Source organism: Mirounga angustirostris, unplaced genomic scaffold (assembly GCF_029215605.1).
Source record: "Mirounga angustirostris isolate CCGP_5_RB_7025 unplaced genomic scaffold, mMirAng1.0.hap1 SCAF_3, whole genome shotgun sequence".
Classification (NCBI taxonomy): Eukaryota; Metazoa; Chordata; class Mammalia; order Carnivora; family Phocidae; genus Mirounga; species Mirounga angustirostris.
In genome coordinates this window covers 123,638,554-123,658,810 of record NW_026991711.1, presented here as the reverse complement: position 1 = coordinate 123,658,810, position 20,257 = coordinate 123,638,554, and the positions used below count along the sequence as shown (strand labels likewise).

The window sequence follows — 20,257 nt, the reverse complement described above, 5'->3', positions numbered from 1 at the left end:
AAATGAATAACTGCATTAGCAGGGATATGCAAAAGTATAATAGTAGCACAAGAGAGGAGATAAATAATCTATATCTGGATTAAGAGAAGCTCCAGTAGGATGCTTAAAATGAGACTGAAAAGTAGGTAGTCATTGGCCAGAGAGGCAGGGGTTGAGAAAGGCATTCCAAGCACAGGTAACAGCATATGCAAAAGTAGGGAGGTATGAAAGAGCACTGTCAATTTCCTATTGCTACTGCAGAAATCTACACAAAAGATTTGGAGGGAGTGAATTATATGATGCTCCTCTACTGATGGAGAGGTTAGAAGTAAAAAGAACCAGGGGGAAGCAGAAAAGCCTCTAACTTCAAGTCCAGGTAAATAGGATGAGGAACTGCATTCCCAGATTGTGTCAGAAGGTTGACAAAATCTCTAGTTTAAGCATGTCCAAAATGGCAAGTCAAGAAGAACAAGTGGTGAGTCTTTTCACAATAGAGGATCACTTTCAATACTCTTCTTTTATGTGTTGCACATTTAGGGAAAAAATTAGGGACAAAGTAATATTTCATCATAAATAATTATTTACTTTTCCCAAGTTGTTTTGCTAGAGCTTAAAATTGCCAGTCATGGCTTCTGGTTGGAATTTGTGAGGCTATCGATGTGTTTCTCAGGGAGAAGAGGGAATAGATATATTCAATTTCCCTCCTCCCCCCACCCTTTGTTTTTACTATGTACTACTTTAAACTAGGTACATATGCAATTTCTCTTGTGTTTTTGAAATGATTAAAACAGCTTTGAGGATGTAGCAGGCATAAGGGCATGGGAGGCTCTACAGAAGTTACTTCCACTCTCTGTGGAACTCTGAAGTCCCTCAGAAACTTCTAGGTTCCTTGCCTTGATTAATTCTGTTCTCTCTACTTGATTTTGCTCCCCAGACTTTTATTGGAAAAGCATATGAGATAAGTAGATTTTTATTTGAATCATTTTCATTATTGAGGTTGATTTAGATTCTCCTCTTTGTGCTATTATAGACGTAAAAAAAGAGATATTCATAAAAGGTGACTATATGTAGAATTTGCTTCATAAGCAAATTTATATGAATCATGAAAAGGGCAGAGATTTTATAGATTTCCTTTGTCTGGCTTATGCATTTTATTTTGCAGTAAGAGGGTAAAATATTTTTTGAAAAATTTCATTCTTGGATTCTTGTACTGGTTAATAAATGGTGATATATATGTGAATTAGTTATTTAGCAGCCATTAAAGATATGTCTATACATGCATGGACACACAAATAGAATGGTGTGGAAAGATGAGTTATTAAATGAAAAGCAACTTGTAGAACTGTACATATATCATGATTGCATTTGTGTAAAAATTGGATATGCATGTGTACGTTTATGTGCATAGAAAATCTTTGAAAGAATATACAATAAAACATTGAAGATGACTGCCAGGGCCAACTGAATTTGGAGATTAGGGCTAAGTAAGGCTGGAAGTTTTAATTTTTACCTTATATCTTTCTATACAGTTTCATATTATTTAACTAATACTTTTATAATTCAAAGGATAGTTTAATATATTTATTCTTCACACAGCATTAAAAAGTGACCTTGTGAATATTTTAATGCTAACATTTTCAAGTTCTAGAAAATTCTACAAATGTATTTAACATATCCTGTTTTTTAAAAGAGGAGGACTAGTGAGAAATATGTCAATTCAATATTAGTGTGGAAAATTACATTGTATATACAAGTTCTCATCTTAAAGGATTCTTGGTGTCATGAAATCTAGTTTCTTTTCTGGCTGGTAAAATATGGAAACTGTGGTATCATTTCCCCTAATTTATAGTGAAATAACTATTGCCCCAGCTTAGTATTTTTTAAAATGTATTTTTCTTCTTCCTGTAAAAAAATATTTTTGAAATTCTGCTCAAACAAAAAGAAGAAATCAAAATCAACTATAATCCTACTATCCCCAAATTGCCACTATTAAGTATTTGTTCAACAGAACCAGAATTGGTTTTCTCTATTTAAGTTTTGTTTCCTTTAATAAACTTTTGTGGCTTTTTAGGACATGAGTCCTACACATTTCTTGTACAGTTTATTCCTAGATATTTTGTTTTTGTTTGTTCTGTTGTAGTTGCTCTTTTGAGTGAGAACTTTCCCCATTATGTTTGAAATAATTATGAGATATTTATTATGTAACTGAACACTTTAACTATTTTTGTTAACTTTAATAATTTTGCTTTGGTTCCATTCATTTTTCCAGAACAATATTTTTATCTTATGTTGACTACAATGTATAATGTTTCATAATGGAAGTAATATGCGCCATTCTGCTTAGGATTTAAAAGAGAATTTTGCATGTTAGAAAAATATTGCTTAAACCAGACTTTGGCCATAGTATTTGAACTCACATTTGAAATGAGATCTTTCATATGAAAAAAGATTATAATATGATGCTACATCCAAGATATTTTTTCATATTGGTATTATTCTCACACTGTTTGACCTGGCAGAATCCCTATCACTTTTGAAAACTTACCTTCATGGGGTGATTGGCTAATATACATATCTACACAGTTAGGCAGTTTAGAGTTAACAAACTATCCATGCGTTGTACAATTTTAAGCCTAAGTACAATTGAGATTTTCTTCCTTGATGTATTAAAAGAGATTTTCTTAGGAAAGAGAATACAAATTTTAACACTGTAAAAAGATTGCCTTGTTATATAAATGATCTCTTTGCTATTTTTTTCTCATCTCTAGAGAAGTCCTTCTTGCTTACCTACCCCATAGAGACCAGTTGAGGTCATGTAGTTTTTAAAGTTTAGATTCTCTATCAAATCTGTAAAAATTAACTTTATATTAAAATCTGTATTCAATCCTCTAGCTACTGCGAAGCTATCATTATATTATAAATCAAAATGTTCTTCCTACACTATAAGAAACTTCTCATAAAAATATATTATTTTAAAATATTTTCAGTAATTGAGTAGATCTAAAAGGTTTAACATTTTGGTAATACTCATAAGTGATTTCTAAAATGTCACATAATGTGAACATGGAATTAATTTCTAAAACTAAGTGCTTTAAAATTATTTAACATGGAAAATTCTGTTCAAGTAGCCGTTACTCTGTCAAAAACATTTTAACTGCAGGCTGAAGTAGCCACTTTGAATTTCACTAGTAGCATAAAATTGAAATGGCCTAGATGACATATGCTTGTTTGGGAATCAAGGACTGTTTGTTTTAGTACAGATTCATAATCTCTTATCTGAAGTCTGTGGTGCCAGATGTAGTTTTGATTTTTCAGATTTTTAGAAATGTAATATAGAGCATATGCCCTATATTATTTAAAACTGATGGTATCTGGGTAGCACCCCATAATGAAACACATTAACACTTTCGGACAAATGTATGAATGTCCACATTAAATAAAATAAACTTTGGTTTGGGTCAAGTTTGCCACCAAATGATTTCAGCTCAGGTTGGATTTGGACATATTGATTATGATATATACCTTCATTTTCAGAGATTTTTGTATTATGAATATGAGATTTTAGAGTTGAAGTTCTCTGTGATCTTGGTCATTTTTCTGGGCCGCAATCATCTCATATGCTAAAATGAGAAGTTAGACTAAGTGAATTATATGTGAACTTTTCAGATTCTAAATCTAATGTCTATTTAATTCTCTGATATAAGAAACACTACAACTGTCAGTCTTATATCATTCCAGTTTAACAATTACTTAGTTCAGAGATCCTCAACATCCCTGAAAGGTAAGTAGTAATTATTTGTGCTTTATATATAAATATTAAAGAATGTAGGTCTCTAACATAATAAAATAAAATAAAAAGATGTAATTAAAAAAAGAATGTAGGTCAAGAAGTGTTTTTGCTTGGTCTGCTCTATAGTCGCAGCCAAACTAGATTTCAAATTCATGAAGACAGAGTAGTTTTTGTCTGCAATTTTGATTTCCAGAATGTATTCCACTGTAAGTTTCTTACAGTTGTAATTAATACTTGAACCATGTAGAAATGGTGAGAAATGTTGTGTGGACTTCATGACTTTCCTCTGAAAATCTGAAAATCTAGCAGTGTTAGACCAAGGTAACCTAAAGGGAGTCTGCAATACCCTACTTTATTTCAGGGCCTCAATCTTGCAATCTAAATGCCCCCAAAATGAGTCCTAAATCTGAAGGGGCTGGGCTCCCCACTGAGGAAAAACCTAAAGCTAATCAATGAGAGAACTGGCAAGGTCTCTCCAAGATGGAGATAGCAAGCTCACAGTCAAGTTCTGGGTGGGAGACGGAGATGAAAACTAGAGGTGAGACTTGGTTGGCCAGAACTCACAGACTAGCTGCTAAATGCAGCATCCATTTGTTTTGGATACTTGCTTTATTTGTGGCGTACTTTTGTTAATAAAAAGAAAAAAAATGTATTTGATTATCTTTGGGCATGGAATGCTCTTTAGTTTTCCATATTTTCTGCACTCCCTGTGATTGTGTACCTTGTCACTCTCTCATTAACGTGATGGCCTTTGAAGCCATGTAAATGTGCCATTTCTGCCTGTGCGCTACACTATTTAGGCAGACTTTTGAAAAGTGAAAATTTATTGTTGGAGAGGAGGCTATAGTATGGACTAAGGAATTGGTATTGCAGCCCTTCCAGGGCCTACAAGACATTGAGCTGCTGCCAGCTACCTTTTATTCATTTTCTCAAATAATACTTACTGAGCATTTACTACATGTGCTGGGCACTGGAGATGCAATCAGAAGACACACATAGGCCACAAGTCTATGGAGGAAGATGGACATTGAATCAGTAAACATGGAGATGTGAAGACTGATATAAATTACAATGGAAAGGAAAGAATGGGATGAGAGAGAAAAACAAAGAGTTCTCCCTTATTTAGATGGAAAAGTCTGGTTAAGTCTCTGAGGTTTAGCTGAAAGCTGAGTAGGAACCAGCCAGGTAAAAAGAGGAAGGAAATATCTTTAAGGTAGAGAGGACAGCAAGTGGGAAGGCCTTAAGGCAAAATGAACTTGGTATATTTGAGAAACAGAAAGACCAGTGTGGTTGGAATGTGTGAATGAGATGAGAATGGGGAGATGAACAAGGGCAAGATCATGCAGGACCTTATAGGCCAATTAGGGCACTATTTTAAAGGATAATGGAAGCCGTTGAAGGGATTCAGCAAGGTCATACTAGAGTTTTTAAAGAGGTTGCTTGGGCTACTGTGTGAAGAATGGACTCTAAGGGTACAAAGTAGAACTGCTGCTGTCATCTGGCAGGAGGTGATAGTGGCTTGAGGCAGTGCAGACTGACAGGTGAAAATCTTCCCCCCCAAAAGAAGAATCCTAATGGATACGATGTAGATGTGAGTAGAAACCAGACTATAGGGAGGATTGCCAGTGTTATTGAAGGCTTAAAACAAGAATTCCCTGACCAGAGACTCTATAGGAGTTACACACTGGATTTTATCGCTATATTCTGAAAGCTGTTGGGCAATCACCGTGATTCTTTTTTTTTTTTTTTAAAGATTTTTTATTTATTTATTTGACAGCGCGAGAGGGAACACAAGCAGGGGGAGTGGGAGAGGGAGAAGCAGGCTTCCCGTTGAGCAGGGAGACCGATGCGGGGCTCGACCCCAGGACCCTGGGATCATGACCTGAGCCGAAGGCAGACACTTAACAACTGAGCCACCCAGGCGCCCCAATCACTGTGATTCTTGGTAACTTGGAAGAGTTTCCAAAAGTGAAGTACTTGTGCTACTTTCTTTTCCATTTAAGAAGACTTAGGTTACAGCAAAAGCCACTAGACATGACTAGTTGAACCTAGTGGATATGGAACAAAAATTTATGAAAAATGGTACTGTTACTTAAAGCACCATTTGACTAGTCTGTTGCCCTGTAGGTGCCCTAAAAAGATGTCAGTTTAGTTTGATGCTACTGCAGGTTGGGTTCTCAGGAAGGAGATGCTAAGGCAGAGCTTGGGTGCTAAATATTCATTAGGGATCCATACCTGTAAAGGAAGAAGGAGGAAGCAGGATTGGGCAGATGAAAACATCAGTTTCAATGCAGGTCCAACAAAGTCCGGGTCAACACTGCAGGGAGCTCTGGATGAAATATTGCCCATCAGGGTGATCCACGTTGGGTCCAAACTGGTCAGACTTTAAAATCCTGTCTTGCTCAGTCGCTGGGTATAGGCTGCCCCAGCAGTGGTATGCCTTTGGACGAGTTTACTCTTTGAAACTGAGTCCAATTCTGAAAGAAGGGACAGCTGGGCATCGAGTGCTTTGTAGAAGTGGATGGCACATCTGAGCATCAGCCACAAAGGCTGATTTTCTTAACAGTAGTAGTGAGTCACTTGGCCCGCTGCTTTATTTTTTAATTTATGTAGTTTTTTTCCTCCTAGGAACTCAGGATAAAACGTACACAATTTTTTAATCACAAAATATTTATCAGTCACTGAGACAATCCAAGAGAGGAGGATTAAAATGTCAGAGGTTGGAAAAAGACACCAAGAACAGGAAAGGAAGAGAGGGAAAAAACTAGTGGAAAGAAGCTTCTAGAACTTGGAGAAGCAAATTTTAGTAAATACAGAGTTATAGCACCTAGGTCTTGTTTTAAAAAACACTATGATTAACACATCTTTAAAAATGTTTGGAAAATAACATTGTGAAATTTTAGCTGTCTCTTGTTTCTTTGATAGATATGGAGGACTTGAATAAAAGAGACCAACCATTCAAGACAATTCAGAAAAACGATAGCTCAGGTATTTTTTTTCTACTTCCAAATCTGTTCTATGATTTATAGTGAATTATGCATGATGTAAAGTTGGAATGTTGATTTTCAAAATTTTAATGGAAAGCTCATTGTTTGGTCATACTGAAGGTTTCTCCAATTCCCTTACAATGCATGCTTAAATCTTCAACAGTGGTCAAGATAACCATATTTTCCTTTACTGTGCTGTCTTTAAATCACTTGGAGTCTACTTAAAGTCATGTGATTCATGATATACTTAATCTCAATCACCTTATATGGTACAGATTAATTATTCATATAATTGGGGTAAAAATGCTTTTTTTTTTTTGCTTGAATTACTCAGATTATTATACTTTATGCTACTTGGCCTTTGAGTACCTTCTACTTATGTTTTACTTTATCAGAACAGCAAATATCATACTAAACTAGGACATTTTATGTATTTGGATGGAGAATACCTACCTGAAAATTTTATATCATTTTATTCTTATTTGGCCCATTACATTTTTTAGCTTTCAGTTTCAACCTTTTTTCAAAGGTTGAATTTCAAAGGTTGAATTTCAAAAGTTGAAATTATTTTATTTCAACTTTTTCTGTTAGAAATGCAGCTATGACTTAAAAAATCTGATTAATTTGATTCATAATAAGATGATACTTAAATATTCACAGTTGATGCCTAAAACTTTTTAAATAAAAAGAATGGCCACACTTTGTATCTTGACATTAATTTTCTAAAATTCTCAATATACTTACTTAAATGGAAATATTTCCTTTATGTTCTTTTAGAAGTAATTTTATGCAAGGTATATAGTGGTAATTATTTTTAAAGTTTCTAAAGATAGAGGTTCAAATATACTATGAATGTTGTAATATTTTTTCTTGTTTTTGCTTAAAAATATTTAAAAATAAGACCTGCAGTCAACATGTTGCCATAGCTATATTTAGACTTCCAATAATATGATACTATTTCTTTGTCATTTTCTGTTTTTAATGAAAAACAGATAATCTGGTGTTCCGTATGAAAAATGGAATGAGAAGCACCAAGTATAAACCAGTAGACTATCAACAGTTGCAGGCATTAACGGAAGCAAAAAAATTAGCTTCTGCCTCTATAGAGCTAAAGGTTAGAAGTGTGTATGTGTGCATGTGTGTTTTCTAGTTTTGGAAAATTGAGTTTCCAGGAAGTAAAATTATATTTATAATGTAAATGTGAAAATAAATGACATTCTAAATAGTTTTTAGAATCTTCCAACTATTAATAATAGTGAATAGCAGCTAACGTTTATTGAATGTTCTCCAACACTGTGCTATATAGTTTACATGCATTCCTCAGTTAATGTTCATAACAATCCTGAAGTCTCTACTTTTAGAAAGCTAGCTATTTTATTAGTTTGCAACAATTTCTAACTTACTCTGAAAAGTAAGAATTGCAAATTAAGGGCCAGCCATGGATTATCATCTGATTTAAGGCTCCTTTTGCAACACGATACAAATATGCCCTCAGGTGCCTCTCTTTTCTACAATTCCCTTTTTTGCCCTAATCTCAGAAAAGGTGAACCTGGACTAGATTTGAAAGGGGTTTATGTGCAAGTGATTGTGCACAGTATTTTAGGGCCTTGTATGGTTTAGGATTATTCATGCAGTATGTTTCTCTCTTATGCAAATAATAAGGTACATTATAAACAACATTTTCATTGCTTGGTTGCATTAAAAATCCGATTTGGCAAAGTGACATATTAAGTAATTTACAAGTTTTCATTTGAATTTAATATTTTTGTGCTACATTAGTTTTGCATGGCTTTTTTTTAAATGTCTTTTCAAAAAGGCAAATATTATGATTCCAAAGCACATTTCGTACTTATTCTAAAGACGTGACTACCTATCCATGAGATATATCCCCTCAAACTAAGGAGACTTCTTAAAAAGGGCCTTATTTGTTAAGTTCAGATATAACTTTAAAAGAATTTGATGTTCTCAGGACATTGAAAGAAATTTTAGGGGAAAATCACTTATATAACTATCATCCTAATAAAACTATTTTCATATTTCTGACTTCTATTCTGACCCATTGAATATACATCACATTATGCATACATATATAGACATAAACATATACATACATATTTTATTTTTCCCATGATAAATATAGACATGAAATCCTGTATACTTCCCCCTAACACTTTGCCACATAATCTTTATAATATTTATTATATAATATTTAATTACTCTCATAAATAAATATTTATTATGTGGCTCGATAATACAATAACGAGCAAAATACATCCCCTACCCTCATGGCGTGTACTGTTTGCAGGAGAAGAGGAGGAAAGTCAGTGTTAATCAAATAACAAAAACATGCTGTCTGGTCTTTTTTTTTTTTTTTTTAAAGATTTTATTTATTTATTTGACAGAGAAAGACACGAGAGAGGGAACACAAACGGGGAGTGGGAGAGGGAGAAGCAGACTCCCTGCCGAGCAGGGAGCCCGATGCGGGACTCGATCCCGGGACTCCAGGATCATGACCTGAGCCGAAGGCAGTCGCTTAACCAACTGAGCCACCCAGGCGCCCTGCTGTCTGGTCTTGATCCTAGTTGAGTGGGAAGGTTTTTTTGAGGCAATGACATTGAAATTGGGATCTCACGGCCAAGAAAAATTAAACCAAAACAGGAGTGATGAGTACTTCAAATAGAAAAAGACACATGCCTTATCACATTCTGATTTTGGGGTATTTGGATTGTATCCAGTTTTATAATATTGGGAATCATACTTTGGTAAGTATCTTCATGCAGAGACACTTTTCATGTTTTAGAATCCTTCACCCTCATAGGATAAATCCCCATGATTGGATTGTTTGGCCAAAAAAATATGTATGTTTTTTAAAAAGTTCTTTCCCAAAGTGTTGTTCTAATAAAGATACCACCACAGATACTTCCTCTACACCCTGTCAGTATTGGAATATGTACATATATATTCATATATATACACATACATCTTAAATATTACCTATATATCTGTTTGTCCATCCATCGTGTACCAAAAAAATTTTTTTTTTGCCTCACTGTAGAATGGTTGAGTGTCAAAACTCAGTGCTTGGTCACAGTGAATTTCTCTGTGGTTAAAGAATCACTCTCAAAGAATAAACATATTTAAAATTTTTAATTATTGATGTGGCTTTCAATTTTTGATATTAAGTGCAAGGGCAATAATTTCTCATCCCTGTCAGCTGCTAGATTGCTTCTCTGGTCACTGTGTTACATATTGTGAGACTAAACAGATGATCACTTTCAACTGACATTTTAAATAACATCAATAACCTTTTTGTTCATAGGATATAATTCAGGAAGAAGCTTTTTAGTTACATATTTTCTGGAAATAACTGTGCCTGGGATTTATAGCTTGGCAAACCTCAAAAATCCCTTGTCTTCAACTACTGAAAATGGCTCACAGTCTGTAGCAATCATTTCGATAAGCTTTTTGCTTCCATTTTTAGTCTCCATAGATTCATAATGATAAGGAATTGTCCTGTTAAGGCATTTTTATAGTGTCTGTTGTTTTGAATTTCAGTTAGTGAGACCAAAATGTGTTCTGGATACCTTACCATTTTCTAATACTTTCTTCTTTCCTTTTACAGTTTTCATTTTTTAGTATAGCTGGATTAAGAAAGATATATTGAGAATGTTGTTTCATGTGATTTTTGGTCTTTCCTACTCATTTAATTTAGAGATAGAAAGTTGACATTTTGCTTTTAATTGATTATTATAAAATGTGAACAATTCCCAAATAGGACTTTTCCTTGAAAGATTCATGGCTTAAATGGAATTAGATAACTGGAAATTAAGTATAATTCTTAAAGTTTATTTTGTTTAATGTTATGAATGCTAATATATATACCAACTAGCCTACACCAACTAAGATTATGATTATAATATCATCTCTGTTACTCTTTCTTATATATATATATATGAAGTATATTATATATACTTTCTTATATCTGTTACTATTTCTTATATTTACATTTTTATAAAATATGCATTGGCTCAAGAAGAGTATTTTTTCTTCCTAATGTTACAGAGTTAACACATTCTTTCATTATTTGTATTAAATATCAGTTCATCTACTTTTTAAACTAATTAAATGTGTTCTTTTCTTGCACATGAAATTAACAGCTTTAATAATCACTGTTAATTATTACAGCAGTATACTCTGGCAATATTAAATGTAAACATACTTAAACTGAAGGATAGAATGTTAACATTTAAAGCACATAAAGAAGGTGTTTGCTTCAAGTTGGATCTAGAGTACTTAGTTATTGAAGAGAAATTAACAATAATTATTTTCTTATAATAATTATTGTTAATTACTAGTAAATTCAGAAGACTTGCCTAGTTTCTATTCCTGGTATTGGTATATTGATCAGATGTGTCTATGTCATTGATCATGCAACAAGTTGTGGGCTGCCAGATAAAGACACTGATGTTAACATAGAGTGATCTAGTCTTTCACAGGCTGAGATTGAACCTGAAGTCAAAGAGTAGATTTGGGCTGGAAACTGAGACCAATTTTTGGTACATTATATGTTAACTATTCATTTCTAATTTAGGTTAAGTATAAAAGAGATCTTTACATTTATTTTTATTTGAATTGCTTTGCTTAGCAAGCATGAATATTTCTTGTTGTCCAGCTAAGTTTGTCTACTAATCCTTTTTAAAAAATATTATCAGAAATTGTAAGCACATGCAAATTTAGAGTGAATGATTGATCTCTATGTAATATATCCAGCTTCATTTATGATCAACTCTTGTCTATTGTTTTCTCTATACTCCTTACCACAACTTTCCCCTGTGCCAGGTTATTTTGAAGTAAACCTCAGGAATCATAATATTTAACCATAAATATTTCAGCATGTATCTCTAAAAGATGAAGGCTAAACAGCCCCACCCCAAACCCTATAACATCATTACCATTATAATACTTACAATTTCTTAATTTCAAATATCCAGTGTTAAATTTTCATGATTGTCTTCAATTTTTTTACTTAAAGTTTGTTCAAATCACTATCTAAGTAAGATCCATATATTACAGTTGATTTTTATTTTTTAGTTTTCCTCCTCTATCCTCTTATATTTTTGTAATTTATTTTTTGAAGAAATTGTATTGTTTGTCTTTTATATTTTCTTACAGCCTGGATTTTGCTGATTACATCCTGGTGGTGTCATTTAACATGTTTTTCTGTCTCTTGTATTTCCAGTAAATTGGTAGTTATATCCGGAGATTTGATGAGATTCAGGTTCAATTTATTTTGACAGGATCACTTATTGATGGAATTTTTGTACTGCAGTCTTTTTCCATCACAAATAGTGCTACAGTGAATAGTTTTGTTCATTTGTCTTTTTATACTTTTGTCAGTATAGTCTTCAGATAGATTTCTATAAGTAAAGTTGCTAGGTCAGAGGGTAAATCCATATGAAATTTCACTATACACCTCCAGATTCCCTTCTGTGGGAGGCTGCACCATTTTGCATTCCCACCAGCAACAAGAAAGAGTATGTCTCCCTATAGCCTCACATGTTTTGTGACACATCTGAAGTTTTGCTAGCCTGATAGATGAGGAATTGCATCTTAGTGTAATCGTTTTTTTTTTCTTTTTATTTATGTTAACAGTTCTTTATACACTTAACTGTTCTTTTACCTTTGTTTAGGTACAACTCACACATAGTTAAGTGCACAGATTTTAAGTGTACATCTCAATGAATTTTGACAAATGTATATACATATGTAACCAACATTTAAGTTGTCCACTAGTTATTGTTGCTTACATTTAAAGATAGGTCATCTGGCCCAAACGGTTTTCATGGCATTTCAAGGTGCCTATTTAGAGTCTTACTATCTTGGGTCATCACAATAAACCACATAGGAAACCTCTAGTTTCTTATTCCTTAATGAATTTATTATTTTTGCTATTTTTAATTCATCAGCATTCTGCATAAATCATCATCCACCTTAAATATTGATTTCATATGGCTTATTGCCCAGCAAAATACATTGGAACCACCTAGAAATCTCTCTATTGATAAAGATACAACTTTAAATCTTTTTGTTCTTTTAAGACTTTATTTTTCTTCATTTTTGGCCTGAGGATAGAAGTGGAGTCAATGAGTGAACTTACAAAAAATCAGGATGTTCTTTAAAATATTGGAAGTGTCTATTGAAAAATAGTAGCTTTATTTTCACTTTTATAGTCTACCTAATTGGTCTTACCCTAGGCTCAAAGGCAACAACATTGATTTTTTTAAGCTATAAAAATGTGTCTACATCTTTCACCAATGTGTTTTAATTTTTTTGTACATCATGGACCAAATATGTCAAGGAAATCTAATTTTAAAAGTGGTTGCCTGCTGCAACAAACTTTAGAGGCTATAGGTGGTAAGTAGCTGGAATGGGTTTCAGGCATTCTTAAAGCAAATACTAGAAGTGTCAGATTTTAGAACCACTATGTACTATTATGTTTTCAGTAGGTAGAAAAAGGATTGCTGAATGTTTTTCTGCAGTGTCCTGTTCTTATTTATTTTTTAAAAAGATTTTATTTATTTATTTGAGAGAGAGAGAGCACAAGCCAGGGGGAGGGTCAGAGGGAGAATCAGACTCCCCACTGAGCAGGGAGCCTGATGTGGGCCCATCCCCGGACCCTAGGATCATGACCTGAGCCAAAGGCAGAAGCTTAACTGACTGAGCCATCCAGGCGCCCCTCCTGTTCTTATTTAAACATGCTTTTCATAATTGTAGCACTCTTAAGACCTCCTGAGGAAAAGATTTGACTTTGACTCCATGCTTTTGTTTTCTTATACCCCTAATTTTGAATCAGTAACCAGAACAGTGGAAAGATAAACTCAAGGTTAAAGCAATCAGTGAATGACAGCGAGAAACAGCATGCATTATAAAGAGTCTTTTTAGGACTTGTCTTCTGAAGTTTTTCTTTCTTTTTTTTTTAAAGATTTTATTTATTTATTTGAGAGAGAATGAGATAGAGAGAGAGCATGAGAGGGGGGAGGGTCAGAGGGAGAAGCAGACTCCCTGCTGAGCAGGGAGCCCGATGCGGGACTCTATCCCAGGACCCTGGAATCATGACCTGAGCCGAAGGCAGTCGCTTAACCAACTGAGCCACCCAGGCGCCCTTGTCTTCTGAAGTTTTTATATCTTCAGCATTGATCTGTTAAAGCTTTCAGGGTACTAAGTATTCTAGTAGCAGAGAAAACATAAAATATGTATGTTTCATCAAATTTCTGATTTGAGAGTAGCACTTTTGTAGATGTTTAGAAGTACTAATATGGAATATGTGAATTCAGCGAACACATAAGTATCAGTCTAACCAGGAAACAGATACTGAGGATTTAGAGTAGAGGGGTCTTTAATGCAGGAAATGGTTACACAGGTGTAGAGCTGAGAAGCCAGACAGGGGACCATGAGGCAATACAGCGGTTAACAACAGTAGAAGTGCCTGCCATGCTTGGTCAGAGGGACATTAGAAAAAGCAAGGCTGTACCACATTCTGTGGGCTGTTTACCCAGAAATTGTTGGAACCATAGTAGAACTGTCAAGAAAAGTTAGAGCAATGGAGAAGATGCAGATGCTCCTGGAGACCACTCTTAGAGTAGAAAAGGCAGGCAGAGTAATCCTTTGGCTTCTCCTTTCCTCCCTCCTTCAGTCTCCTACAACCAGTGTCTCCCTTTGGCCGAAACCAGCTGGAAGCCTGCTAATAGGGTTGTCCAGGAAACAGGCTGCTCTGTGATATGGAGCAGATCAGGGAGATGGCCAAGAATGGATGTTAAGGCAAAGAGATCCAGGCCTGATTCAACTTGTCCACAAACCCCAAAGCACTAATTATGGGCTACATTTTTTTAAAAAAGATTTTTATTTATTTTATTTAAATAAATAGGATCCCCAGGATCCCCTATGTGCTACATTTTTAAAAAGCCATAAAATTTGGGGAAATTTTAAATTTAATTAAAAATGTGGGGGCACCTGGGTGGCTCAGTCGTTAAGCGTCTGCCTTCGGCTCAGGTCGTGATCCCAGGGTCCTGGGATCGAGCCCCGCATCGGGCTCCCTGCTCCACAGGAAGCCTGCTTCTCCCTCTCCCACTCCCCCTGCTTGTGTTCCCTCTCTTGCTGTGTCTCTCTCCATCAAATAAATAAATAAATAAAATCTTAAAAAAAAAATATGGGCTTCAATGTTACATGATTTTTCATAATTTCTTTAAGTTCCTTCAAATAAATATGTGCCTAATTTTTAAAATATTTGCCTAAATTTTTTAAAACTTTATTTATGAAGTCATGGAGTTGAAAAATTAAAATTGCATGTTCAACGTCATATTTCTAGTAGGTGCTGAAGCTCAAACTAAAGCCAAGCTTTCTTTCTTTTTTTTTTTTTTTTGAGATTTTATTTATTTATTTGACAGAGAGAGACACAGTGAGAGAGGGAACACAAGCAGGGGGAGTGGGAGAGGGAGAAGCAGGCTTCCCATTGATCAGGTAGCCCAATGCGGGGCTCGATCCCAGGGCCCTGGGATCATGACCTGAGCTGAAGGCAGACGCTTAACGACTGAGCCACCCAGGCGCCCATAAAGCCAGGCTTTCTAACAACTTATCCAATGACTTTTCCCCATCCTCTGTTGAAGGTTCATATAAAAGCCAATCTGAACACCAAGCTTCTATGTGTTTCTGATGTTTATGAGCTTTATGATCTTGACCAGTTTTTTTAATCTCTCTGAACTTCAGTGTCCTCATAAGTCAAATGGGAATAATGATGCCCAAAATGCCTGGCAGGGAAGATGTATCAAAAAGATGAGAAAATATATGGAAAGCTCTTAAAAATTTTTCTGAGACTGTGTGAATTAGGTGTTTTTAATTGCATTTAAGGAAAGTAGAATTACTTCACCTTTCTTTTCATAAATACTTTAAATACAATTCTTAAATTGGACAGTATTCCAAACCATTTTCTCTTCCACCTTTACTTTTCCTGCTTTTTGCTTAATGAATTACTTATTTTAAGGTAGATTTTGTGTTAGAAGATGTACTAATAGGATTGAGAAAGGATAAATATTTAACTTAGAAATTACAAATTTAACAATTTCATTGTGGAAAACACATTTAGAAAACATTGGAATTGCTCCTCTTTTGTTCCTCTAAATCTAGATCAGGAAAGCAGAGCAGACTTCAAAGATATCTAAGGAACAAACACTAATAAAACAACACAAGCAAGTGTGGTGGCAGGAACACCAACGGCTAACTGATGTCAGGTAAGAACTGAGGAAAATCTCTACAAGAACATGTGAGACTTGCTAAGAGTTGCACTTAGTTAGATGCTCTATAACTTTCCGTGTTAATTAAACCATTAAAAAATTAAAGTTACAGTTTGCGACTCAAATTAAAATTCCTTCATTTCCTCAATGTAATTTGAAATCCAGCGAATACACTAATATGGCTTTTGCTTTCCTTAGGAAGAAAAAAGATAATCTTCTATATCTGCTGATCATTTACTCTTCTATACTCCCTCTCATACTTGTAATTATTCGTATTGCCCTTAGCACATTGAATTATAATGTCTTGTTTACATGTTTGTTTTCCCTATAAAGTGGCAAACAAGGGCAAACGTCCCATCAGTTTTATCTTTTCATTGTAGGATTCATAGGAGGAGATATAGAAATGCTTTCAATAAATGAATGAACGAATGAACTAAGGGGTTCAGGTTGTTCACGGATTACTAGATGTAGCTGCATCATGACTAACTTAGTCAATTTGCATTTTTGACTTTTGTTATTATTTCCAGCACTTGTCAAGAGACGAAGCAACAAAATAATGGTTCTATCCTTGTTCTTAATTGTAATCTTTGAAAAATACATTTCTTTCAAAGGTCAGGGCAAAAAGAGAAGGCAGATGTGTTTCCCCTCCATGTGAAGCATATATGCTAGTTTTAATGATGGTGGTATTTGTAAAATATGCTTTTAAAAATGTATGTTTTTAATTGTATATTTTATATCAAAGTAGATCATTTTGTGGTCTTATTCTAAGTCAAATTTCCAAAGGTCATTAACTTTACTTTTGATGTAGGGACTTTCCAAATTAGTAGGAGTTTCTTATTCTGGCAAGAGGTTCCTAACTATGAACTAAAAGGCTCATGATTGGATATGGTTTTACATCATTATATAACTTAAGACATAGAAAAACAAAATTATATGCACTTCGTCACCATGCTGCTGACATAAAAACAAATCAGACCCATTATATCTCTCAAAAAAATCACCTTTTATGGAGAGAATGAATGAGCCCATTAGAATTTTTTTTTTCTTCAAAATTTGCATGACTTGGTAGAAAGGAAAGCCATTAGAAAGTTTTTATTATGGCGCTCCCTGATGAAAGCTCAGATGTAAAGGAAGACACTGGCGAAAGTTCTTACCTTGGCTGTTCCACACGCTTCTAACCGTGTGCATTAGCTGTTCTAGAGCTAGATAGAAGAGGCATATCCATATCATTGTGGAAAATAGTTATTTTGGTTGACCTGGAATGACACAAAGGCAATGGAAGGGAGGAGCTTTCAAGTAATAGCCTTAATGTCTTGAAATGTGTAAGTGCTGAAAATTGGACAAAAAGAAGAAGTCTAAGGTAATTTTCTGTGTTACTCTAGAAAGCAGACTAATTTCAGTATGTTTTCAGTGAAATTAAAAACTCATAATGAAAGGAGGAAAGTTAGAGAAGTGGCTAGATTTGTGGAGAATTTAGGGACCACCAGAAAATCAGGAGTGTGAACTCTAACCTTTAAAAACCTAATAAAAGGGACGCCTTGGTGGCTCAGTTGGTTAAGCGACTGCCTTTGCCTCGGGTCATGATCTCAGGGTCCTGGGATCAAGCCCCGCATTGGGCTCCCTGCTCCGCGGGAAGCCTGCTTCTTCCTCTCCCACTTCCCCTTCTTGTGTTCCCTCTCTCGCTGTCTCTCTCTGTGTCAAATAAATAAATAAAATCTTAAAAAAAAAATAAAAACCTAATAAAAGATTAAAAGTAAAATATTTTTATGCCTCACCATAAGAGAGTCCAACTGAGAATCTCAGGCCCACAGAAGGTAGGGGACTACAATGACATTGAACTTTTGTTGGGTTATTTAGTATGTGGCAGGTAATATGGCAAATAATTTATATGCTTTATTTCATTAAGTCCTTATGATGACCCTACAGAGTAGGTATCATTGCTATTCCCACTTTACAGGTGACAATCTTCAGTTTCAGAGGATCAAAGGTATTCACGGAAGGTAAATCAGCTAGTTTATGTGAAGATGGCACTGGAGCACTTGCCTTTAACTCCTGTGCTCCATGAACCTGGAGTTCAGAAGCTTATTTCCCCCACAGGGTTCCATTCATATCACCCGAAGATCTAACTGGTCTAATCCTGCTAGAAAATTTTTTTTTTTTTGCCAAACTTTAATTCTTTGAAATCTGTCCTCAGGAAAGTAAACACATAAAATTTCCAGATATATAATACTTAAATATAATATTTAAAATATATAATATTTAAATTTTAAAAATTTCATATTAAACTTATAAAATTACATTTAGTATTTAATATGCTTTCTCAAACTATACCCTTGGAGACCTTGATATACTCTCTCAGGGGTATATCCCTTGTTTCAGAATGACTGGTTTAGAGGTTAAGGAGGGAGTTATTTATATTGACCATGTGGTAAAGAATTACAATTTTTATTTTAATCAGAACTGGTTGAATCATAAAATTTGGAAGGTTTATTTGTACACTTTACTACTTGTATGATAATTCCTACAAGGGATGTTTTATAACCAAATCTCTGTTAGAAATACATGTAGTCTCTTGCTCACAGTTTTATTTTTATTTATTTTTATTTTTTTGTAGTTTTAGTTTTAAAACATTATTTTGAAAATATCTCCTTTTTACAGAGGATATCATGGGGTTTTAACAACAACAATTAAATGTCTATAAATGCATCTTTAAAGATAAAATTGACACCAGTATTCATTCTGTGCAACTCAGAGCCTCAAAGAACTCTCTAAGCCCGGCTCCTGAGTGCCTTCCCTGGCCATTGGTTGTGGGACTCCCTTCTCTGTCTCTGTGGTATGCTCGCTTGGGATAGACTCTTTCAAGTGAGAAGTGGATCAAATAGCTGAATGTAAGGAACCAAGCTGTCTGACCTGCTGAGTTCCTTCCCTGTGGAAGGGACAGAGCTTTGACCTTCAGCCTGCTCTGGTACCCTAATTTTCTGCAGGTCTCCTCGCTGTTAGTTCCATTAATGGAACTTTAACATACTTTCTTGCTCTGCCTTTCATGATCCATGTCCCTTTGCTTATTGTTTGCTTATGGCTTCTGCCTCTACCATTCTTGTACCCCATGTTTTGTTTGCTCTACCCAAAGTGGTAACTAAGTGGTTACCCTAGAAATCTCAGGAAGCTCTGGCAATGTTTGATGTTCTGAGGAGACTGATTCTACATCGAGAACTTTGGCACCATCCTGGAAGGATGAGGACCTATATGGCAGTAGACTCCTGAGAGTTCAATAACACCCATCACCAGGCTGGCTTACATTGCGGGTGATTGCATTGCAATTAGGCAGATCTAGGAAGTAGATTAACATATCATCTAGCAAATGGTCACACAAAAACTCAGGAGACTTTTTTGTAGTACCATCAGATTCACTGGTAACAGAGGATAGGCCAAATAGCATTAGGAGGTACTTAAATTGGCAGATTTGGGCAGGGAAAGCCGCCTTACATTTGTTCACTCTTCAGACGGGGAAGATGTTGTATGTGCTGCAGAGTTCCAACTTGGAGAACACCCGGGACCTGGTCTGGCATGTCAGTGATGAACAGGGTAGGGTTCTATTCTCCAGAGTTACCATTGTTAATGCTCTTGAGTCCACCAGAATTTTTTTAAAAGATTGATTGATTAATTGATTGATTTTAGTGGGGAGGGGAGGGACAGAGGTAGAGGAGGAGAGGTCTTAAGCAGACTCCACGCTGAGCATCGAGCCCTATGCAGGGCTCGATCCCACAACCTTGAGATTATTACCTGAGCCTAAAGAGTCAGATGCTTAATCAACTGAGCCACCCAGGAGCCGCCCAGCCACAATTTTTATATTTCCTATATCATATTCTACAAAACAGAAATATTCTTCAAAATACTCCATTGAGAGTAATGAATTTCGTATTCCTATAAATTAGAAAATATATTTCCTACCCTTTTTGGATAACCTCAATGCACTTTAGCATAATCAAGTTTTTGAGAAATCCTATACCATAGAAACATACCTGATTTTGTTTAGTTTACTATTTCCCATTCCCCCCAACCCCAGCTTCTCATTGACATTATTGTTTTATAGAACACAGTTCAGGAAATGTTAGCCTATATTTACAAGCTAGTTTCAGAGTCTCGTAGTTCTTGAGGGCATAAAAAAATGCCTTTGGATTTTGTTGGACAATCAGGACAATCAGAAAAAAGCC

General features: G+C 35.0%; 1 protein-coding gene across 6 annotated transcripts in view; it reads left to right on the top strand.

Annotated features, from left to right (window-relative positions):
• Window positions 1–20,257, top strand: part of CCDC148 (coiled-coil domain containing 148) — a 236,543-nt gene that overhangs the window by 66,127 nt on the left and 150,159 nt on the right. For 2 of the 6 annotated variants that reach the window (XM_064586583.1, XM_064586584.1), the window contains exons 3-5: window positions 6,695–6,757; window positions 7,749–7,870; window positions 15,937–16,040. In XM_064586583.1, the coding sequence (XP_064442653.1) occupies window positions 6,695–6,757; window positions 7,749–7,870; window positions 15,937–16,040 (289 nt within the window). Of the gene's footprint in view, window positions 1–6,694; window positions 6,758–7,748; window positions 7,871–15,936; window positions 16,041–20,257 lie in introns of those variants that run through there. The other 4 variants (XM_064586588.1, XM_064586586.1, XM_064586585.1 and 1 more) reach the window with 3 other exon arrangements.